Source organism: Pseudophryne corroboree, chromosome 4 (genome assembly GCF_028390025.1).
Source record: "Pseudophryne corroboree isolate aPseCor3 chromosome 4, aPseCor3.hap2, whole genome shotgun sequence".
Lineage (NCBI taxonomy): Eukaryota > Metazoa > Chordata > Amphibia > Anura > Myobatrachidae > Pseudophryne > Pseudophryne corroboree.
Genome location: NC_086447.1, coordinates 184617773 through 184643606, shown reverse-complemented (window position 1 = coordinate 184643606; position 25834 = coordinate 184617773). Strand labels below are relative to the sequence as shown.

General features: G+C 47.8%; 1 protein-coding gene across 2 annotated transcripts in view; it reads left to right on the top strand.

Annotated features, from left to right (window-relative positions):
* Positions 1-4504: 4504 nt before the first annotated feature.
* The window catches only part of SPHKAP (SPHK1 interactor, AKAP domain containing), a 526349-nt gene continuing 505019 nt past the window's right edge, over positions 4505-25834 (top strand). For both annotated transcript variants that reach the window (XM_063915636.1, XM_063915635.1), the window contains exon 1: positions 4505-4678. In XM_063915636.1, coding sequence (XP_063771706.1) covers positions 4656-4678 — 23 coding nt within the window. In that variant the 5' untranslated portion in view covers positions 4505-4655. The remainder of the gene's footprint in view (positions 4679-25834) is intronic.

The window sequence follows — 25834 nt, the reverse complement described above, 5'->3', positions numbered from 1 at the left end:
GACTTTTAGTTAGTAAGCCTGGTGTTAGTTTGCTTCCAAAAAAAGATGTGTGTCGTGCAGCTCTGTGTACTGTCATCTCTTCATAAGTTAGCAGCATCTCCAGGTAATACCTATACATATTCCAGTGTGTTTTTGTTGGGCTCTCTTTAAACGTTCACATGTATAGAATATAACCTGTCAACTCCAGTTTAAAAAAAATTCTGTTTGATTTCTGTTTCAGTTATATAATTGTGTAGCAATTTCTTTACACAATAAATGCTCCAGCTTCTCTTTAATACATGGGGGTATATTTACTAAGCTCCCGATTTTGACCGAGATGCCGTTTTTTCATCAAAGTGTCATCTCGGTAATTTACTAAGCAATAATCACGGCAGTGATGAGGGCATTCGTAATTTTATGGAAGTCCAACAAAAAAAATACAAATGAATACACCATCGGTCAAAACGCGGCTGTTTAAGTATGAATCTCGGTAATTTACTAAGAAGTGCAAAGCAAAAAAAAAAAAAACACTGCCGTGAAAAATTACAACTCGTAAAAAAGTGCTAAAAAAAACCAGACCTGCTTTTTTAATCCGTGATTGTATAGGCATGCAGGGATCCATGAGATCCGTGCATGTATATCAGTGGGAAGGGGTGGGAAAGTGGTTATTTTATTAAAAAAAATTGCGTGGGGTCCCCCCTCCTAAGCATAACCAGCCTCGGGCTCTTTGAGCCGATCCTGGTTGCAGAAATATGGGGAAAAAATTGACAGGGGTTCCCCCATATTTAAGCAACCAGCATCGGGCTCTGCGCCTGGTCCTGGTTCCAAAAATACGGGGGACAAAAAGAGTAGGGGTCCCCCGTATTTTTAAAACCAGCACCGGGCTCCACTAGCTGGACAGATAATGCCACAGCCGGGGGTCACTTTTATATAGTGCCCTGCGGCCGTGGCATCAAATATCCAACTAGTCACCCCTGGCCGGGGTACCCTGGGGGAGTGGGGACCCCTTCAATCAAGGGGTCCCCCCCCCCAGCCACCCAAGGGCCAGGGGTGAAGCCCGAGGCTGTCCCCCCCCCATCCAATGGGCTGCGGATGGGGAGGCTGATAGCCTTTTGTGATAATGAAAAGATATTGTTTTTAGTAGCAGTACTACAAGGCCCAGCAAGCCTCCCCCGCATGCTGGTACTTGGAGAACCACAAGTACCAGCATGCGGCGGAAAAACGGGCCCGCTGGTACCTGTAGCACTATTACTAAAAAAATACCCAAAAAAAGACAAGACACACACACCGTGAAAGTAAAGATTTATTACATACATGCACACAAACATACATACATACTTACCTTATGTTCACACGCAGGTCGGTCCTCTTCTCCAGTAGAATCCAAGGGGTACCTGTTGAATAAATTCTACTCACCAGATCCAGGGTCCCAGGGTCCGCGGGGCAACCATTTGTAATCCAGGTACTTGAATAAAATAACAAAACGGAGAGCCGAGCCACGCACTGAAAGGGGCCCCATGTTTTCACATGGGACTCCTTTCCCCGAATGCCAGAAACCCACTCTGACTTCTGTCTAAGTGGGTTTCTTCAGCCAATCAGGGAGCGCTACGTTGTAGCACCCTCCTGATCGGCTGTGTGCTCCTGTACTGTATGACAGGCGGCACACGGCAGTGTTACAATGTAGCGCCTATGCGCTCCATTGTAACCAATGGTGGGAACTTTCTGCCCTGCGGTTGACCTAAAGTGACGTCACCGCTGAGCAGAAAGTTCCCACCATTGGTTACAATGGAGCGCATAGGCGCTACATTGTAACACTGCCGTGTGCCGCCTGTCACTCAGTACAGGAGCACACAGCCGATCAGGAGAGTGCTACAACGTGGCGCTCCCTGATTGGCTGAAGAAACCCACTTAGACAGAAGTCAGAGTGGGTTTCTGGCATTCGGGGAAAGGAGTCCCATGTGAAAACATGGGGCCCCTTTCAGTTCGTGGCTCGGGTATCCGTTTTGTTATTTTATTCAAGTACCTGGATTACAAATGGTTGCCCCGAGGACCCTGGGACCCGGGATCTGGTGAGTAGAATTTATTCAACAGGTACCCCTTGGATTCTACTGGAGAAGAGGACAGACCCTCGTGTGAACATAAGGTAAGTATGTATGTATGTTTGTGTGCATGTATGTAATAAATCTTTACTTTCACGGTGTGTGTGTCTTGTCTTTTTTTGGGTATTTTTTTAGTAGTAGTACTACAGGTACCAGCGGGCCCGTTTTTCCGTCGCATGCTGGTACTTGTGGTTCTCCAAGTACCAGCATGCGGGGGAGGCTTGCTGGGCCTTGTAGTACTGCTACTAAAAACAATGGCCCTCATTCCGAGTTGATCGGTCGCAAGGCGAATTTAGCAGAGTTACACACGCTAAGCCGCCGCCTACTGGGAGTGAATCTTAGCTTCTTAAAATTGCGACCGATGTATTCGCAATATTGCGATTACTAACTACTTAGCAGTTTTAGAGTAGCTTCAGACTTACTCTGCCTGTGCGATCATTTCAGTGCTTGTCGTTCCTGGTTGACGTCACAAACACACCCAGCGTTCGCCCAGGCACTCCCACCGTTTCCCCGGCCACTCCTGCGTTTTTTCCGGAAACGGTAGCGTTTTCAGCCACACGCCCCTGAAACGCCGTGTTTCCGCCCAGTAACACCCATTTCCTGTCAATCACATTACGATCGCCGGAGCGAAGAAAAAGCCGTGAGTAAAATTACTTTCTTCATAGTAAAGTTACTTGGCGCAGTCGCAGTGCGAACATTGCGCATGCGTACTAAGCGGATTTTCACTGCGATGCGATGAAAAATACCGAGCGAACAACTCGGAATGAGGGCCAATATCTTTTCATTATCACAAAAGGCTATCAGCCTCCCCATCCGCAGCCCATTGGATGGGGGGGGACAGCCTCGGGCTTCACCCCTGGCCCTTGGGTGGCTGGGGGGGGGACCCCTTGATTGAAGGGGTCCCCACTCCCCCAGGGTACCCCGGCCAGGGGTGACTAGTTGGATTTTTGATGCCACGGCCGCAGGGCACTATATAAAAGTGACCCCCGGCTGTGGCATTATCTGTCCAGCTAGTGGAGCCCGGTGCTGGTTTTAAAAATACGGGGGACCCCTACTCTTTTTGTCCCCCGTATTTTTGGAACCAGGACCAGGCGCAGAGCCCGATGCTGGTTGCTTAAATATGGGGGAACCCCTGTCATTTTTTCCCCCATATTTCTGCAACCAGGATCGGCTCAAAGAGCCCGAGGCTGGTTATGCTTAGGAGGGGGGACCCCACGCAATTTTTTATTTTATTTTACACTGTTTAATTTAAAAAAAAAAAAAAAGAAAAAACCCCAGCACGGATCACACAGATCCGGCCGAGATTCATTTTTAAAAAGTCGGCAGTGTTTTGCTAATCACTGCCGTTAAAAAAAAAAAAAAAACACGAATGACATCGACATCGGAGCAAAAGAAAAACCTGAATACGACAGCTTAGTAAATCCGTCGTAACAAATTCAAAAAGTTGCAGTTTTACACTTTCGATGTCATTCGTGATTATTCTCCCACCAAATCGGGAGAATTACGAATGTTAGTAAATATACCCCATGGACTCTGTGATACTCTCAGTTTATAAAGACCAGGTGGCCTAATTCATTAAGGATTGCAAATTCTGCTAATTAGCATTTGCAGTCCTTTGGATCGCATGCTGGGGGCCGCCCATCGCTGGGCAAGACTGCCCAGCATGCTGACTGGTACCTTGCCCCGTTCAACAAGCAGAAATTGCGAATGCATCGCAATTTGTGCTTGGTAGCAGAAACTGAGGAAGCCTCCTGTCGCCGCAGCATAGCTGCACCCGCAGGAGGCCCGTCGCCATGTTCGCAATCACAGCGGCTGCATGTGACGTCACACAGCCGCCACGATCATGCCCCCGACATGCCCCCGTTTGGACGCATCTGCCTCCAATTCACGCCGCAACACTCCGTCTCCTCCCTGGAAATGGAGCGTTGCCCCCCCCCCCACACCCCGCCTCTGCCTGATTGACAGACAGAGGCGATCACATTTTCTGCAGCCCCCCCACAGAATTTGCGGGCGCATGCGCAGGATGGGTGCTGCGCATGCTCCCGCGGGGCGTTCGTAATAATTCCGGTTGGATCATGATTTGCGATCCAACCTGAATTAGCCCCAATATCTGGAGGAAATCACCTGCTACATGGACTCTTAAGGCCATAACAACGTAAGGCTCTGTTCGAGATGTGTTTAAATTCACTGGTAATCAGAGTAAAGTGACCTAAGGCTTGCTAATGAGACCCTGTATTAATTCACACAAAAATGCCGTTAATACATATGATATGCCTTTCATGCTATTTTCTGCATCTCCCCAGACTGGAATCAAGTGATGCTCAATGACCCCTTCATTCCTTGCTGCATCCCAGTACATTCTGCTGCTGAAGGGTTACAGAATGCTGCCTTGCTCACATCTCCTCCTGTGACTCATCTGTGTGTAGATGGAAGGAGTGGCTATGCTCCTGTATCTGAGGATTCAGTGCAGCTTCACTACCAGCAGAGAGAGTTGCTCCAAGTGATTCTTACCCTGCGCTATACTATATACGTAGCCTGCTCTGCATCTCGACAGCCCCACATGCTGTTCTCCTAAAGATGTGCTCATGTGCATCACATAGGTAAGACCTTCAATCTTATCTATTTTACATTGTACTCAATAACCGTGAACTAGACTTGGAAAACTTAACTGTATATAATTATACTGGAGAATTTTAAAGAAACTAAACAATAAAACCTAAACAATACACTGTAACCTGTCCAGCATAGAACTGTTGGCTTTGAGTTCTCCATTTAAAGATACTGTAAGATTTTACAATTGAAATACATTTATTGTCAGAGGGGCTCTTATGCCAACAGAATATTTTATATTCCTGGGCTAGTCCCAGAAAAGCAATCTATGGGGATAGAGGTATAACATTCCCCAAACAGCAGCCAGTTTTAGGGCATTGCAAGATTCCGTTTTAATGTTACAAGTATACTCCTAAAGTGTTAAAGGGAAATTACTAAAGATGTACTGTAGCCGTGTTCTAGTTGGTACATTACCAACAGAAGCAAGTGCACATTCGGTACCTTTAACTAAACGGAAATAAGCTGCAACGTTCTGGGGAGCTGGGATGCTCATTCATTCTTTCATTTTAGGCTATGGAACAATCTGTAAGTAGTTGAATATTTTGCACAACTTCTATAAGCTTGATGAGAACTGGAGTCTGGATGTGTCTGAAGCTTTTGGAATATTTGAGTTCCGCCAGCGAGGAATGTAATCCTGATTGGGTATTTCTGATGGAATCCCAGCTGGAGTCTTCTCTTTAATCATAATATAACTGTGTTCGATGACTGACGATACCTTGGGTACCTGCTAATAAGTGTGGTAAGGAAGATTGGTTTTCACATGTGTTTCTCATTTGCATTAGTAGAAGAATTTCTTGCGGAATGTATTATTACAGTACAGCTTCTGTCTCCAAACTGCACTCCACCTGTCAATATTCCCTGTGCCAAGTAATTGAAAAGTAATTTATCAAGCTGTGCTATGCATGCAGAATAAGAGGATCTTATGTAGTGTGTTCTCATCAGAGCATTGTTGTTTCCCAAGCTTTACTGTACTGTACATGCATATTCCATTTCACTCTATACACAAATGTGTGTGCATTAAAGCAGAATATAGACCGACCCATTACAGTGCAGCATTCCTTTAGCTGCACTGTAAGCCTTATAATAATATTGTATTTGGTATGTTTTAAGTGCAGGCAAACAAATATAAAACACCCCTCCAAATATTTAGTCCATACCCATCTGCCCTCTAAGCTTTTGGTTCTGTTTACTTGGCGTGAAATGTGATTATACTGTATACCCAAAGGTAGCGCAGCCTGAAGGACGGATGAAAGAAATACAGATGAATGTTCCATGAATCATTTATCCTGCGAGCTGGGAGCAGTTCTCAGCAAAATATAAATAACTCTTTTTCATCTCATTCTTTGCTTTGAAAATAAGTTATTTGTATTGCAGTAAAATCACTTCCTTCCACCTGTCTAATTCTTTTTGATTATTTATTTGAACTCCTCCTTCTGCTCCATTTAGAACACATTGTTCCCTGTTACACCGCTTTCTGCTAGTCCCTGTAACTTCCCTTCACTCCTTTCATTATTTTGCTTTACTGTTGGAGCAGAATCACATCTATATAATAGTCCTCGGCACAGATTGCTGTACCAACACTTCCACATGTCACCCGGGTCAGATGGGTGACATTATAAAAATGGTTTTTGTGCAATTAAACTCCAGGGGGTCTATCGCAGCTTAAAGTCTTATGTATGTGGCAGGGAGAAAATACTGTTTTGATCTTTGTAATGTTTTTTTTTACTTTCTGTCTTTGGAGAAAACTCTGCAGTGTTTCAGATGGGATTAAATAGAATAGTAGACAATCCCAATTTGAAAGTTCAGTTGCAATGAAAATATCCATGCAAATCCTCGGATACTGCATATGTGTTCCCACAATTACCGAATTAACTGTATATTGGGGGCAATTCCAAGTTGATCGCAGCAGGATTTTTGATAGCAATTGGGCAAAACCATGTGCACTGCAGGGGGGGCAGATACAACATTTGCAGAGAGAGTTAGATTTGGATGGGGTGTGTTCAATCTGCAATCTAAATTGCAGTGTAATAATAAAGCAGCCAGTATTACCCTGCACAGAAATAAAATAACCCACCCAAATCTAACTCTCTCTGCAAATGTAATATCTGCCCCCCCTGCAGTGCCACCCAAATCTAACTCTCTCTGCAAATGTTATATCTGCCCCCCCCTGCAGTGCACATGGTTTTGCCCAATTGCTATCAAAAATCCTGCTGCGATCAACTTGGAATTACCCCCATTGTGGGGTAAAAAACTGCTTGTAGAAATTGACTTTTTGGAGCTACCCACGGATCTTGTAATTACTGTTCTCTACTGATTAATTTGATCAACTCACGTGAATCCGTCAACCAAATTCCCTTATTTATACTTTTGCAGTAATAAAGCGCGGTTTTCTTCGTTTTCTCTTATAAACCTCACCCATTGTCCAGCTTTATTCTCCCTTTGCAGGGTTTGGTTTGTCCGCTTACAGACTAATATTATAGAGTAATGTTTTGAATTCATGCCCTTTGGTATATGTATGCTGTACATCATTATAGTGCTTAATCAATTCCATATCCATATGACATAATGGAGCTGGCCCTCTCTGTTGGGGTTCTGAAAAAGCATCAGCCTGTGCGCTGGTTATATATGGGGGAGGAAACGCATGGCTGTGTAAGAAACATATGCATATATTAATGCACAATGCTCGGTATAATGAGCATCGGCGATGTAATGGGAAGCAATGAAATGTCACCCAGCTAAGTCATGGAGTTACAGTGATCATGGGACAGGCAAGAGAACTGCAGGAAACTCAAGGGTCTAAGCACCCAAGGTGAATTGTGTCCCTATTGCATCATGTTCCCATGGGAAAAAGATAAAAAAACATTAGAAAAGAAGGATAAATGAAAAAAGAGCAGGTATAATAAGGATGAAAGAAAATAGAAGCAGGGAGAAAATAGAAGAAAATAGACAAAAGTAGAGAGAAAGGCAGTAAGAAAAATTAAAATACAGATGTATATAAAAGGGTAAAAGAAATACTGAAAAAAAGATAAAAGATGGGTAAACATGAGAAATGAGAAGAACAATATACAGAGAGGCTGAATAAAATAAAATATAATAAAGACAGAGATATGTATAATAGAAGAAACTCAGTGCATGTGGTGTGCGTCTAGATTCCCAGGGACATGTGGTGACACCATTGGTGTGATTCTGAGTAGCACGCCAGCTGTGTCAGTGTCTGCGTCTTTTACTGGTCGTACGTATGCAACTTTCCACAAATACTGCTATATGAGCACTGCCCTGGTGTACACCCGTGTATCTGACTGTACAAGTGCTGAGACACCCACTTTGAGATGGACTAACTCTGTGCATCTGCATTACCACCTTCCAGCCCCACCCAGGAAACATTTCTCTTGTCGCAACTGTGATTCTTTGTGCAGTGACTCTGGACACAGGCGCGATGCGACTTAGACAAACTCACTGCATATGATAAATTGTACCCAAGCCAATCAGCTCCTAACTGTCATGTGTTTAAACTTGTTGTGTATGATAAAACCTGTTGATAAATGGGTCCCTAAGTTTGGCTGAAAGTTATTGATGGCCTCGAAGGATTCCCCATTGAAGGTAGTTTACATTGATGTCATAAAAACATTAATAGTTTGCAGCATCAGTGAGCAACCAAGCTATGGGACAGGGAGACGGGCATTATCAATAAGCTAATCAGGGATAAGGGCGCGCAGCCAAGTGGTGCAGTGGAGACAGGCATAATCGCCAGTGCCGTAACTAGACATTTTAGCGCTGTGTGCAAGAAACGGCATCGGCGCCCCCCCTAACATAAACCGGCGGCAGTGCGCGCCGTAGACGCGTGCAAAAAATATAGGGATGTGGCTTAACGGGAAAGGGGCGTGGCCACAAAATAATACCAATTCATATTGGTGCACAGTAGTCTCCATTATTCAAATTACACCGCACAGTAGCGCCACGACACCAGGTAGAGCCCCTTTTTACACATTACGGCAGACAGCGTCCCCTTTTTACACATTACGGCAGACAGCATCTTCTTCTAACACATTACGGCAGACAGCGTCCCCTTTTTACACATTACAGCAGACAGTGCCTCCTTTTTACACATTACGGCGGACAGCGTGCCCTTTTTACACATTATGGCAGACAGCGTCCCCTTTTTTACACATTACGGCAATATAGTAATATGTCACAAACAGATATATGGGGGGAGGGTCACACACAGATAGTGGGGAAGTATACCATGATGTACTAGTTACTCAGCCAATCAGGAGAGCTGAGCTGAGCCCCTTGATCTGAAGACAGTAACAGGTTAATGATAGCGCCCCAACATGGGAGCCACTTACTCAGTGCCAGGTGCAGTAGGGAAAGCAGCAGGATGCTGACCCCGGGCAGCTCATCTTTCCCAAGCTGACCTCTATCTGCTTCAGACGCCTGTGTGCAGACAGTGGATTCTGGAGCCCGACTCTGATGCTGGAAGCTGCACTGGACAGGTGAGGAGGGCTGCGGGCGGGTGTAAGATCCCCTCCGTCTCCTGGGCGGCTGTGTCCCTCACTGCCTGCACCAGCTACTGCTTGACATCAAAAGGTTCTCCCCGCCGCTGCCTGCTTCCTTCCTCCTCCAAACCTCTCTTATGGACTGCTCTCTCTCCCCTCTTCCCCCTGCTGCCTGATTTACTGCCAGTCCACGCCGGCACTGTCTGTCTCCCCGCTGCCCTCTTCACTGTGGCGCCTTACTCGCCTCCGTACTCGGCATAACAGGTGAGCTGGCCCTGCACATTAGTAACGCTGGAGCAGCGGTGGTGCAGCTGGGCTGCAGAGGGCGGGGGGAGAGGAGGATGGATAAGGGAGCACCCACTCAAGCAGTGCCGTAACAAGCTATGCGGTGGGTGCATGCGGAGATTTTTTACGCCTCACAGCGCATTGCGCTGTGTGCAATGCCCCTCTCGCACATAGCTAGTTACGGCACTGATAATCGCTATGCCCTCTGTGCAAAAAAGAAACAACATACTTTCACTGTCTCTGCTCTCGATTTCAGTGAAATATTGGACCTAGTCCATCAATGGTAAAACCATCAAATATGGGTGGGAAACAATTAATGGTTGTTAACCATCAATGGGTAATGCCCATCCCTACGAAAAGGAGACTCTTTATAAGTCTGCCATCTCAGCAGGTCATGGAACTGATGTCTTAGGGCATTTGGTAATGCAACCAAAATATTGGGGAAAACTCTGTGATCAAGGCACTTCCTCCTCCTCTGCTCCTATTGTATGTCAGCTGCCTCTGGTTAAATCAGTATGCAGGTAAACTTCTAAATAGGGTGGAACTGGACAGCTCGGGTGTAGACCCTCATTGATTGCTAGGCTGTTACCTGCCACAAGTCATAAAGGGCTGAATGTATTATGCACTATCATTATCAAAATTCTAATTTGAATTGAACACAAGGTTATCCTATTCACGTGAAGATACTGCCATGGTAGCATCTGCAGTATCCGCCACAGGGTACCCATTCACGTGACTCGCAGCTGTATTAGAGGCTCAACAATCCCAATAACACCACAAAAATACCCTCAAACCATCTAAATTAGATCGCATTTCAAAGCGATTCCAATTATTTCAGCATCTTTGCCATATTCTTTTTTTCTCTGCATATTTGAGTGATATTTCTTGGCATTTGCGACTTGTACACCTTTATTCCTCCTATAAACTCCTCTAAAACACAAGTAAGACCTGTGTGATTAGTGCCACTACTTTTCAATCAATGTCTTTATTAATTAATGCCTGTCTCGCTGTTGACATAATGGCACTCATCATCGGCCGTCTCAGCCGCTAGGGACTGTCCATTTTCAATCACTGTAGTCTCAAATAAGTTTCATTCTGGATATGATAAAAGGCGGTCACCAGCAATCAGTATTTAATCCTCTGGCAAGCAGTCTAATGCACTGGAATAACAGTGATGGGCACTCTCATTCAGAACAGTCTTCATGACTGATAACATGATGGATCTTACAGCAATCTTAGTTATTTATTTATTAACAGATACTTATGTAGCGCCAGCATATTCTGTTGTGTTTTACAAGTAGGAGCAAACAGTAATAAAGCAAGACTGGGTAATAACAGACAGACAGAGAGGTAATAGGATCCTGTTCTGCAAGCTTACACTCTATGAGAGAAATAGACATTGATACACAAGGATAAGTGCTACAGTACATATTTCCCAATGTTCAGCAGATTGCAGAGGTTCTTGGTGGGCTGTAAGCACAGACGTATCTATAATGGGTGCAGTGTGTGCGGTGCACACCGGCCCCCCGGGGTTCAGGGGGGCCCACACTGCACACCCTGCTTCCATTTTTATTAAAACTCACCCTCTGTAGTCCTGCGGCACAGCAGCAGTGCAGCAGAAATGACTTGGAAAATGTTGTGGCGCCATTTTCCCGGTGTTATGCGCATGTGCAATAGTAAAATCACTGAGAAAATGGCCACCGCGCCATTTTCCTGGAGATCTGCGCATATGCCCTAGACTCTGGGACAGCGCTAGAGTCTCTGCGCTGCCGGCTAGAGAGAAGGGGACCCAGATGGATCCTGCACACGGGCCTCCTCCTCTCTAGAAATGCCCCTGGCTGAAATATATAATCACTCATTTTTATACTGAAGTCTCTGGAGTATGACAGGTAAGGCTCTGCCTAGCCTGACCTCAGATCACTGGTTAAGTTGTATTTGTAGACTGCACAGAGTGGTTCAGTAAGAAATACCGGCAGACGGCCGGCAGTATACCGACAGCGGTATCCCGGCCACCAGTATGCCGGCAGCAGGGTAAGCGCTAGAAAGCACCATGGGAGCTCGCTGCGCTCGCCATGCTGTGGGCACGGTGGAATGCTGCGCTCGCCACCATTTATATTCTCCCTCTATGGGTGTCGTGGACACCCACAGAGGGAGAATAGCCTGTGGCGCCGGTATTCTGGCTACGGCATTTCTCCGCTAGTCGTGATTCCTGCGTCAGCATTGTGACCACCAGGATCCCGACTAGAGGTATTTTAACCGCTTCCCGTACAGAGGTGATGTAATTGGGTAGGAGAGCTTATAAAGGTTATGTGAGGGATTCTGGAATTTGATAAACTTGCCTGGAGAGGTGAGTTTTCAGTAACACTTGAAGCAGAGGCGTCACTAGGGTTGGTGTCACCCGGTGTGGTAACTCATGGTGTCACCCCCCACGTACTTCCTCCCATATTATACCACACGGAATCTTGGCGGGGGGTGGTGACGGGGCGTCGATGCACCGTTTCAGGGGCGTGGTCCGGACAACGCAGACGTTTCTGGACCATATGTGGGGCAGGCTGCAGTGGCTGCATGACAGCACACGCAGCCGCTGCGACCCAAAAGATGGCGGCCAGGCGACTGCCTTTACAGCTAGGCTGCGGAGGGAGACGGCTACCCTTAAAATGCGAGCGCATCTATGTATAGCAATGCGCTCGCATATCAGCGGGGGGGGGGGGCGGACTTGGCATGTGGGGTGCCCTTAACCTGTGCTGGGGAGCCCCCCCACATGCTAGAGAAAGCAGTTGTAGTTTTGCTACTTTTAGCAAAACTACTACTGATGCTGAATTAGGCCCAAAATCCATTGATATGTCAACAGTCATGGATGAGTGCATACACACGCACCCGCTAGCGACCCAAATATTAAAGCAAAAATTACGGGTAGCTGGAGCACTGCTTCCCACTACCCCTTATTATTCCCCCTTACTGCTCTGGGCAGTGGGAGCATCACTCTCCCGCTGTCTGCGTCCACAATTGAGGCGTTCTATTTCTGTCTGTGTAGTGGGAGCGTGCTACGGTACGCTCTGCTGCTCCAAACTGGCAGCTGAAACGACTGACAGCCAGCCAGGGAGTGACAGCAGCAGCCAGCAGGAGACTCCAAGTTCAATGAACTGCACACTGCATTACAGGTCCTCCCTATTGTAATGCAGCGGCAGCACTACAGAATGCAGTCTCCTCCCACTTCTCCCTCCCAGTATTGCTAGCGGCGCTGGCGGGCATGGTAACATCACGAAGACTGATGTCATAGCCAGTGCCAGATTAAGGTTCACATGGGCCTGGAGCTGAAATTCATGAAAAGCCTATTGTGTGCTGCCACAGGGGATGTGACTAGTGATGTGGGGGGCATGACCAGTGGTGTGGTGTGGTGGTGTGATCTGCATCATGGGTTGTATCAAGAGCCTTCCTTTAATTGCCCTGCCCCTACACACTTCCATCCTGCAGCTTGGCATATTTGCGTCAATCACGACTAGGGTGCACGTGTGCGTCTAAGTACAAGCACCCATAGGAATACATGAGCAGCGTACTAAACCGCAGCTCAGCTGGTGAAATGTGGTGTCATGTGGTGACATGTGGGGATATGGGGTATCATGTATTGAAATGTGGTGTCATGTGGTGACATGTGGGGATATGGGGTATCATGTATTGAAATGTGGTGTCATGTGGTGACATGTGGGGATAGGGGGTATCATGTATTGAAATGTGGTGTCATGTGGTGAATTGTGGTGTTGTGGTGAAATGTGGCATCTTGGTGGTGACATGTGGGGATATGTGGTATCATGTGGTGTCTTAGAGGTGGCATTAGATGTACTTGGTGGTGGCACTGATTAATCTCCCCTACACAGCAACCGCAAACATATCCCTGTCCAAGAACCCATTACTGAAGCACTCCATCCACGTACATCCATTACCCCATCTCTCCCCAATTCATTATCAATCCCTCCTCCCAACACCCATTAGCACATTCATCCACCCACCCTTTCAGCTCCCATAAAGCTTCCCTCACAGCAGCACCCACACTACACTCACACAGCACCCATACTAGGTTCACACAGCACCCATACTACGCTCACACACATACTACGCTCACACAGCAGCACCCATACTACGCTCACACAGCAGCACCCATACTACGCTCACACAGCAGCACCCATACTACGCTCACACAGCACCCATACTACGCTCACACACATACTACGCTCACACAGCAGCACCCATACTACGCTCACACACATACTACGCTCACACAGCACCCATACTACGCTCACACAGCAGCACCCATACTACGTTCACACAGCACCCATACTACGCTCACACAGCACCCATACTACGCTCACACACATACTACGCTCACACAGCACCCATACTACGCTCACACAGCACCCATACTACGCTCACACAGCAGCACCCATACTACGCTCAAACAGCACCCATACTACGCTCACACACATACTACGCTCACACAGCAGCACCCACTCTATGCTCACACAGCACCCATACTACGCTCACACAGCAGCACCCATACTACGTTCACACAGCACCCATACTACGCTCACACAGCACCCATACTACGCTCACACACATACTACGCTCACACAGCAGCATCCATACTACGCTCACACAGCACCCATACTACGCTCACACAGCAGCACCCATACTACGCTCAAACAGCACCCATACTACGCTCACACACATACTACGCTCACACAGCAGCACCCACTCTATGCTCACACAGCACCCATACTACGCTCACACAGCACCCATACTACGCTCACACACATACTACGCTCACACAGCAGCATCCATACTACGCTCACACAGCACCCATACTACGCTCACACAGCAGCACCCATACTACGCTCAAACAGCACCCATACTACGCTCACACACATACTACGCTCACACAGCAGCACCCACTCTATGCTCACACAGCACCCATACTACGCTCACACAGCAGCACCCATACTACACTCACACAGCACCCATACTACGCTCACACAGCAGCACCCATACTACACTCACACAGCACCCATACTACGCTCACACAGCACCCATACTACGCTCACACAGCAGCACCCATACTACGCTCACACAGCACCCATACTACGCTCACACAGCAGCACCCATACTACGCTCACACAGCAGCACCCACTCTACGCTCACACAGCACCCATACTACGCTCACACAGCAGCACCCACTCTACGCTCACAGCAGCACTCATACTTCACTCACACAGCAGCACCCATACTACGCTCACACAGCAGCACCCATACTACTCTCACACAGCATCACCCATACTACGCTCACACAGCAGCACCCATACTACGCTCACACAGCAGCACCCATACTACGCTCACACAGCAGCACCCATACTACTCTCACACAGCGGCACCCATACTACGCTCACACAGCACCCATACTACGCTCACACAGCAGCACCCATACTACACTCACACAGCAGCACCCATACTACGCTCACACACCAGCACCCATACTACGCTCACACAGCGGCACCCATACTACTCACACAGCGGCACCCATACTACACTCACACAGCAGCACCCATACTACGCTCACACACCAGCACCCATACTACGCTCACACAGCAGCACCCATACTACGCTCACACAGCAGCACCCATACTATGCTCACACAGCAGCACCCATACTACTCTCACACAGCGGCACCCATACTACGCTCACACAGCACCCATACTACGCTCACACAGCAGCACCCATACTACACTCACACAGCAGCACCCATACTACGCTCACACACCAGCACCCATACTACGCTCACACAGCGGCACCCATACTACTCACACAGCGGCACCCATACTACGCTCACACAGCACCCATACTACACTCACACATCGGCACCCATACTACGCTCACACAGCACCCATACTACACTCACACCGGCACCCATACTACGCTCACACAGCACCCATACTACACAGCACCCATACTACTCTTACACAGCACCCACACTTCATTCACACAGCACCCATACTACACTCACACAGCAGCACCCATACTACACAGCACCCATACTACACTCACACATCGGCACCCATACTACACAGCACCCATACTACACTCACACAGCTGCACCCATACTACGCTCACACAGCACCCATACTACACTCACACATTGGCACCCATACTACTCTCACATAGCACCCATACTACATTCACACAGTGGCACCCATACTATGCTCACACAGCACTCATACTACAGTCACAAGCGGCACCCATACTACATTAACACAGCCCCAATTAGCTCCCCCCCCCACCTAACACTCAGTAACCCAACAATTTCTACATCCCAATGCCCATTAACACATTCAGCCTCATACACACACACCTCATAAATCGATTCTGCTAATCATGGAGCATTTATAGAAGTTACCTGGCTGGCATCATGCAGCACATCACCAGCAGCTCCTTCCTCCTGTAGTATAGTGTGGGAGGCGGAGCTTGTGTGTGTCAGGCTCAGGACCCGAGTGAGGAGAGAGTGTCCGGACTCTGGAGGAAAGGGGAGGGTCGGCCACTGCACTGCCTGCACGGCTCTGTACTGCGCTGCCTGCTGATCTCACTAAACAGGTGAGAGTGTCGGACTTTAGGAGGCGGGGCCTGGAAGGAGGGGGTATGGTCTCAGCCGTGGACCAGTGTTTCTCATGTCAGGGGATGGGGGTGCGTGTGAGTGCGCGGCTCGTTTTGGTGTCACCCTATTGAAGGGTGACACCCGGGTGCGGGCCGCACCCCCCGCACCCACCTCATGACGCCACTGACTTGAAGGCTTAGAGACTAGAGATAAGTCTTGTGTGCGGGAGGATATTCCACAGAGTGGGTGGTGCCCGAAAAAATGTTGTGAAACCATGAATGGGAGCAGGTAATGAGTGTGGATGAGAGACGCAGAGCTTGTACAGAGCAAAGAGGTCGGGTTGGGAGATATTTTGAGATGAACAAAGAGATGTACGTTGGTGTAGCTTGGATGAAAGCCTTATGTGTAAGTAAAAGAATATGATATTGAATATGGTAGAATACAGCCTTATTCGGGTAGTCTCATACATTAGGCCTCCCATATTATAGAGGGAAGATGTGTAATGAAGGATGCTCCATTATTTATACTGCTCTCTTTTTGTAAGTGATTTTTTTGTCTTCCGCTTGATTTTCTCATAACTGCATGAAATGAGGTGAATAAATACAAAGTAATTGATGTTTCCTGTAGGTTCTTGGCACACATTGCGGGGGGTGAAAGCAGGGCCATTCAGAACAGGTATCTTAGGGCTGCAAGCTAAATGTAAACAATGTAATCATCTGTCATTTAAAACTATAGTTATGGAAATTAAACACAAGGGAACAATCATTTTTCCAGACTGGCACAGTGAGATACACACTCCACCAGACTCTGTGTTTGGTAACTAAATTATTTGCAAAATTGATGCATAGTATACTATTAAAAAATATGTCTCCATGGTTACATAAAGTTATAGCTTTTTGCATGATTATAAAATGTAAGAAAATAAATAGAATGAATAGGGGGATATATGATATGCGGCGCAAAAGGTGGTGTTGCCCAGGCAACTGATCATTTTCTAAACTACAGGTTGAGTCTCCCATATCCCAAATTTTGAAATACGGAATATTCTGAAATAATAAGAATTTACTTACCGATAATTCTATTTCTCGTAGTCCGTAGTGGATGCTGGGGACTCCGTCAGGACCATGGGGAATAGCGGCTCCGCAGGAGACAGGGCACAAAAATAAAGCTTTAGGATCAGGTGGTGTGTACTGGCTCCTCCCCCTATGACCCTCCTCCAAGCCTCAGTTAGGATACTGTGCCCGGACGAGCGTACACAATAAGGAAGGATATTGAACCCCGGGTAAGACTCATACCAGCCACACCAATCACACCGTATAACTTGTGATCTGAACCCAGTTAACAGTATGACAAACGTAGGAGCCTCTGAACAGACGGCTCACAACAAATAACAACCCGATTTTTTTGTAACAATAACTATGTACAAGTATTGCAGACAATCCGCACTTGGGATGGGCGCCCAGCATCCACTACGGACTACGAGAAATAGAATTATCGGTAAGTAAATTCTTATTTTCTCTAACGTCCTAAGTGGATGCTGGGGACTCCGTCAGGACCATGGGGATTATACCAAAGCTCCCAAACAGGCGGGAGAGTGCGGATGACTCTGCAGCACCGAATGAGAGAACTCAAGGTCCTCCTCAGCCAGGGTATCAAATTTGTAGAATTTTGCAAACGTATTTGCCCCTGACCAAGTAGCAGCTCGGCAGAGTTGTAATGCCGAGACTCCCCGGGCAGCCGCCCAGGATGAGCCCACTTTCCTTGTGGAATGGGCCTTGACAGATTTAGGTTGTGGCAAGCCTGCCACAGAATGTGCAAGTTGAATTGTGCTACAAATCCAACGAGCAATCGTCTGCTTAGAAGCAGGAGCACCCATCTTGTTGGGTGCATACAATATAAGCAGTGAGTCAGACTTTCTGACTCCCGCCGTTCTTGAAATATATATTTTCAATGCCCGGACCACGTCCAACAACTTGGAATCCTCCAACTCGTTAGTAGCCGCAGGCACCACAATAGGCTGGTTCAGGTGAAACGCTGACACCACCTTAGGCAGAAAATGAGGACGCGTCCGCAGTTCTGCCCTGTCCGTATGGAAAATCAGATATGGGCTCTTATATGATAAAGCCGCCAATTCTGATACTCTCCTGGCTGAAGCCAGGGCCAGTAGCATGGTTACTTTCCATGTGAGATACTTCAGCTCCACCGATTTGAGCGGCTCAAACCAATGGGATTTGAGAAAATCCAAGACTACATTAAGATCCCACGGTGCCACTGGGGGCACAACCGGGGGCTGTATATGTAGTACTCCTTTTACAAAAGTCTGGACTTCAGGAACTGAAGCCAATTCTTTCTGGAAGAAAATCGACAGGGCCGAAATTTGAACCTTAATGGACCCCAATTTGAGGCCCATAGACAATCCTGTTTGCAGGAAATGTAGGAATCGACCCAGTTGAAATTCCTCCGTGGGGGCCTTCCTGGCCTCACACCACGCAACATATTTTCTCCAAATGCGGTGATAATGTTGTGCAGTCACCTCCTTCCTGGCTTTTACCAGTGTAGGAATAACCTCTTCCGGAATGCCTTTTTCCTTTAGAATTCGGCGTTCAACCGCCATGCCGTCAAACGCAGCCGCGGTAAGTCTTGGAATAGACACGGTCCCTGCTGAAGCAGATCCCGTCTTAGAGGTAGAGGCCACGGATCCTCCGTGAGCATCTCTTGAAGTTCCGGGTACCAAGTTCTTCTTGGCCAATCCGGAGCCACTAGTATCGTTCTTACTCCCTTCTGCCGTATAATTCTCAGTACTTTTGGTATGAGAGGCAGAGGAGGGAACACATACACTGACTGGAACACCCACGGTGTTACCAGAGCGTCCACAGCTATTGCCTGAGGATCTCTTGACCTGGCGCAATACCTGTCCAGTTTTTTGTTGAGGCGGGACGCCATCATATCCACCATTGGTTTTTCCCAATGGTTCACAATCATGTGGAAGACTTCTGGATGAAGTCCCCACTCTCCCGGGTGTAGATCGTGTCTGCTGAGGAAGTCTGCTTCCCAGTTGTCCACTCCCGGAATGAATACTGCTGACAGTGCTATCACATGATCTTCCGCCCAGCGAAGAATCCTTGCAGCTTCTGCCATTGCTGTCCTGCTTCTTGTGCCGCCCTGTCTGTTTACGTGGGCGACTGCCGTGATGTTGTCCGACTGGATCAACACCGGCTGACCCTGAAGCAGGGGTTTTGCCAGACTTAGAGCATTGTAAATCGCTCTTAGCTCCAGTATATTTATGTGAAGAGACATCTCCAGGCTTGACCATACTCCCTGGAAGTTTCTTCCTTGTGTGACCGCTCCCCAGCCTCTCAGACTGGCATCCGTGGTCACCAGGACCCAGTCCTGTATGCCGAATCTGCGGCCCTCTAACAGATGAGCACTCTGCAACCACCACAGAAGAGACACCCTTGTCCGTGGCGATAAGGTTATCCGCTGATGCATCTGCAGATGCGATCCGGACCATTTGTCCAGCAGATCCCACTGAAAAGTTTGTGCGTGGAATCTGCCGAATGGAATCGCTTCGTAAGAAGCCACCATCTTTCCCAGGACTCTTGTGCATTGATGTACAGACACTGTCCCTGGTTTTAGGAGGTTCCTGACAAGTTCGGATAACTCCCTGGCTTTCTCCTCCGGAAGAAACACCTTTTTCTGAACTGTGTCCAGAATCATTCCCAGGAACAGCAGACGTGTTGTCGGGGTCAACTGAGATTTTGGAAAATTCAGAATCCACCCGTGTTGTTGCAGCACTACTTGGGTTAGTGCTACTCCGTCCTCCAGCTGTTCTCTGGACCTTGCCCTTATCAGGAGATCGTCCAAGTAAGGGATAATTAATACGCCTCTTCTTCGCAGAAGAATCATCATTTCGGCCATTACCTTGGTAAAGACCCGAGGTGCCGTGGACAATCCAAACGGCAGCGTCTGAAACTGATAATGACAGTTTTGCACCACGAACCTGAGGTACCCTTGATGTGAAGGGCAAATTGGGACATGCAGGTAAGCATCCTTTATGTCCAGGGACACCATAAAGTCCCCTTCTTCCAGATTCGCTATCACTGCTCTGAGTGACTCCATCTTGAACTTGAATTTTTGTATGTACAGGTTCCAAGATTTCAGATTTAGAATAGGTCTTACCGAGCCGTCCGGCTTCGGTACCACAAATAGCGTGGAGTAATACCCCTTTCCCTGTTGTAGGAGGGGTACCTTGACTATCACCTGCTGAGCAAACAGCTTGTGAATGGCTTCCAATACCGTCTCCCTGTCTGAGGGAGACGTTGGCAAAGCAGACTTTAGGAACCGGCGAGGGGGAGACTTCTCGAATTCCAACCTGTTTCCCTGAGATACTACCTGCAGAATCCAGGGGTCCACCTGTGAGCAAGCCCACTGTGCGCTGAAATTCTTGAGTCGACCCCCCACCGTTCCTGAGTCCGCTTGTAAGGCCCCAGCGTCATGCTGAGGGCTTTGCAGAACCCTGGGAGGGCTTCTGTTCCTGGGCAGGGGCTGCTTGCTGCCCTCTCTTACCCCTTCCTCTGCCCCTAGGCAGATATGACTGTCCTTTTGTCCGCTTGTTCTTATAGGACCGAAAGGACTGCGGCTGAAAAGACGGTGTCTTTTTCTGTTGGGAGGGGGTCTGAGGTAAAAAGGTGGATTTTCCGGCAGTTGCCGTGGCCACCAGATCCGATAGACCGACGCCAAATAATTCCTCCCCTTTATACGGCAATACTTCCATATGTCGTTTGGAATCCGCATCACCTGACCACTGTCGCGTCCATAAACTCCTTCTGGCAGATATGGACATCGCATTTACTCTCGATGCCAGAGTGCAAATATCTCTCTGCGCATCTCGCATATAAAGGAAAGCATCCTTTAATTGCTCTATAGTCAATAAAATACTGTCCCTATCCAGGGTATCAATATTTTCAGTCAGGGAATCCAACCAGACGACTCCAGCACTGCACATCCAGGCTGAGGCGATGGCCGGTCGCAGTATAACACCAGTATGTGTGTATATACTTTTTAGGGTAGTTTCCAGTCTCCTATCTGCTGGATCCTTGAGGGCGGCCGTATCCGGAGACGGTAACGCCACTTGTTTTGATAAGCGTGTGAGCGCCTTATCCACCCTAGGGGGTGTTTCCCAGCGCGCCCTAACCTCTGGCGGGAAAGGGTATAATGCTAATAACTTTTTTGAAATTAGCATTTTTCTATCTGGGTTAAACCACGCTTCATCACATACATCATTTAATTCCTCTGATTCAGGAAAAACTACAGGTAGTTTTTTCACCCCCCACATAATACCCCTTTTTGTGGTACTTGCAGCATCAGAGATATGCAAAGCCTCCTTCATTGCCGTGATCATATAACGTGTGGCCCTACTTGAAAATACGTTTGTTTCATCACCGTCGACACTAGATTCAGTGTCTGTGTCTGGGTCTGTGTCGACCGACTGAGGTAAAGGGCGCTTTACAGCCCCTGACGGTGTCTGAGACGCCTGGGCGGGTACTAACTGGTTTGCCGGCCGTCTCATGTCGTCAACTGATTTTTGTAATGTGCTGACATTATCACGTAATTCCATAAACAAAGCCATCCATTCCGGTGTCGACTCCCTGGGGGGTGACATCACCATTATCGGCAATTGCTCTGCCTCCACGCCAACATCGTCCTCATACATGTCGACACACACGTACCGACACACAGCAGACACACAGGGAATGCTCTTATCGAAGACAGGACCCCACTAGCCCTTTGGGGAGACAGAGGGAGAGTTTGCCAGCACACACCCAAGCGCTATAATATATATGGGAACAACCTTTATAAGTGTTGTTCCTTATAGCAGCTTAAATATATCCAGTATATCGCCAAAAAATGCCCCCCCTCTCTGTTTTACCCTGTTTCTGTAGTGCAGTGCAGGGGAGAGTCCTGGGAGCCTTCCTCACAACGGAGCTGAGCAGGAAAATGGCGCTGTGTGCTGAGGAGAATAAGCCCCGCCCCCTATTTCGGCGGGCTTTCCTCCCGTGGATTTAGATAAGTGGCATGGGTTAAATACATACATATAGCCTTAATGGCTATATGTGATGTATTCTTTTGCCTTAAGGTAATAAAATATTGCTGCCCAGGGCGCCCCCAGCAGCGCCCTGCACCCTCCGTGACCGCTTGGTGTGAAGTGTGTGACAACAATGGCGCACAGCTGCAGTGCTGTGCGCTACCTTCATGAAGACTGAAAAGCCTTCTGCCGCCTGTTTCCGGACCTTCAATCTTCAGCATCTGTAAGGGGGGTCGGCGGCGCGGCTCCGGGACGAACCCCAGGGCGAGACCTGTGTTCCGACTCCCTCTGGAGCTAATGGTGTCCAGTAGCCTAAGAATCCAATCCATCCTGCACGCAGGTGAGTTGAAATTCTCTCCCCTAAGTCCCTCGATGCAGTGAGCCTGTTGCCAGCAGGACTCACTGAAAATAAAAAACCTAAAAAACTTTTTCTAAGCAGCTCTTTAAGAGAGCCACCTAGATTGCACCCTGCTCGGACGGGCACAAAAACCTAACTGAGGCTTGGAGGAGGGTCATAGGGGGTGGAGCCAGTACACACCACCTGATCCTAAAGCTTTATTTTTGTGCCCTGTCTCCTGCGGAGCCGCTATTCCCCATGGTCCTGACGGAGTCCCCAGCATCCACTTAGGACGTTAGAGAAAAGGAATTTTTTGAGCGCGTCTGAGATAGCGACACCTTTGCTGTCTGATAAACCAAGATAAAGGCAATGTAGATGTAAGAGATATTTCATGTTATTATTATTAAATAGATTTTTTTATATTATACCGTTTCCCTACTATTTGGACAATTACTTATTCAGCTTTAGCTAGAACGTGTGATCTACAAAGATATAAACATCTTAGTGATATTTGGTGGACCCCTTTCTTTGAAAGTAAAGCATTCATAATCATAACCAGAAATAACGACACTGAGACTTGAATTTGGCAGAAAATTGCTAGCTATTTATTTGTCCCTAACCATTAGGAAACCTGTAATAAAAAGAGATTAATTTAATATGCCGCTCCATCTGGCATATGGTGGCGGCCCAAAAGAACGGCTCCTTAATCTAAATTAACTTAAATAACTCAATCCTATAAATTTACTAAAAGCTTACCATAAACCGGTAATAGGTGACAACTCAACCCCCACAGTGGCTACCCACCGCTCCTGGGTGCCCTGCCGCTGCCTTCCCGGATGGGTGGTCAAGCGGCCATAAGTCGATGGAGGTGAGTGCACCTAAACCACAACAAACTGTAAAACACTACAGTTTTCTCTACCATACGAAACTGCCGTTCTTTTCCGCCAATAAATAGCCAACGAAAACAGCCAACAACTTAGAGCCAAAGCACCACGTGCCACAATCTCCAACTACCAGGGCGGGAGGGAGGGAAACCAAATCACCAAGAGACTTAAAATGGCCTCGCCTTCCCTATATATATCAAGCCCTCCCCTTAAAGGCTGTACTTTCCTAACAGCTAGGTCCACCCCTCCCCAGATGTTTAACTCTTTTCTCTCCTATGCAGTCAATACTCTCTTCTAAACATCTTAGTGATATTTGGTGGACCCCTTTCTTTGAAAGTAAAGCATTCATAATCATAACCAGAAATAACGACACTGAGACTTGAATTTGGCAGAAAATTGCTAGCTATTTATTTGTCCCTAACCATTAGGAAACCTGTAATAAAAAGAGATTAATTTAATATGCTGCTCCATCTGGCATATGGTGGCGGCCCAAAAGAACGGCTCCTTAATCTAAATTAACTTAAATAACTCAATCCTATAAATTTACTAAAAGCTTACCATAAACCGGTAATAGGTGACAACTCAACCCCCACAGTGGCTACCCACCGCTCCTGGGTGCCCTGCCGCTGCCTTCCCGGATGGGTGGTCAAGCGGCCATAAGTCGATGGAGGTGAGTGCACCTAAACCACAACAAACTGTAAAACACTACAGTTTTCTCTACCATACGAAACTGCCGTTCTTTTCCGCCAACAGCGAAAGACTCATCCCCAAAGTCTTTCGCACCGCCACCAGAAACCTACCCTAACTCCTGCAAAGCGAAACCTAGATCCTCCAGAAAAAACATCATCTCCTCCTCGGATAGATGTACTCCATCACACCGGAAAAGGTGGCTGTCTCTGCACCGTATCCTCGGGTGGCGGACCACCCTACCCGCCGTGGGACAGCACCCACTGTGCCACAGCTCCTTACACCATTTTCCGGGCCTCATCAATCCGGCGACCATCCGCCACACCCCTCCAACACAAATCTCGGCACCATCATGGAAAAAACCAACACACAAATTGGTCCATTGCGCGGTCACACTTGCCAGATCCTGTATCATGGCCCACCGCAGCTCCAAGGATGTCCTCTTCCCCTAGTCGCTGCCCCCTAGATGGACAACGAAAACCTTAGGGACTCCATGCTTGCTGGCCTGACTCACTAACCTACTACTCAGCTCACCCCACATCATTCCGCGCCAGCCAAGCCATCTGACACCCTGTATTCCAAACAATGCCTGAGACCCTTCTGAGGCCACAAACCTGGCCGCCCCGTAAATGTAAGAGTGGCCAACCACCCAAATGGTCAAATTGACTTAAAACCATCCTGAAGGGAAAAAGAGGGGTAGAATTGATTACTAAGAGGCTTATTCATTGTTTATACTGAAGGATCTGCCAAAAAAGAAAACTTTATGACTCGCTGTTGCAGCAGTCACGGCCTAGCCGACTGCACCACTTTTCGTTGCCAATTTAGAAGTGCAATTAAAGACACAAAGGGGGAAAATCAAATAAAATTAAACGAAATAAAAACAGGGGGGGGGGGGGGGGGTGGAAGGGGGGGGGGGGGTATAAAATGGGAAACACATGTAATAACTCAGCTGGAGGTGAAACGTAAAGACCTGCTGAGGGACTCTGATTAGACCAAATTAGCCGAATTATGGATTAGAATTCAGTCCGTCAAGTCAGGCAAAAAATCGCAAATAACTCCAGACCCCCGCTGCCGACTCATGCCAGCAACGGCGAGTAGCTAATCCCTGAGTAGGATAACAAACAAAAACAAAACAAAAGGGGTAACACCAACAGACGCACAACACCACAAATTCACAGAACTGTAACAGCATAATACATTGCGACTTTACGCAAAGCACCAAGCGCAAACCGACCTCTCATGCGACGGGGCGAATATATCGTCTATAACTCGCTGCTTTCCATCGCCCCACCGCCTGTATATCCGTTCTGGAGTAGCCCGCCGCAGCAGCCGACGTCACTGCGCCTATGCGAAAGGAGTGGGTACCAAAAGCAGTGGGTGGGAGGCCCAGGCCCGCCAAACAGCGACTCAGCATCCATTGAAACTGGTATTTCGTGACTGGCAGCCCATCATAATGCAACAGCCCAGACCCCTCCTTAACGGGTCGCACCCCCACGTATTGCAGTGCCAGCCTCACCGGGCAACGCTCTCTTCCAGCGCTGATACCATTGTAACCCAGCGCCCTCTCCCCACCTGATCCGTCTTGGAGCGTCGTAACCTGCACAGCCAGGACCTCTCACCCACTACCAAGTCCTCGACCAGCAAACGCGAATCTGCTCTCTTGGAAGGCGCTAACAACTCAGAAAATCGAAAGGCTCCGTGGAAAGCCATCGAGAACGCCAAACTAAACAAAAGC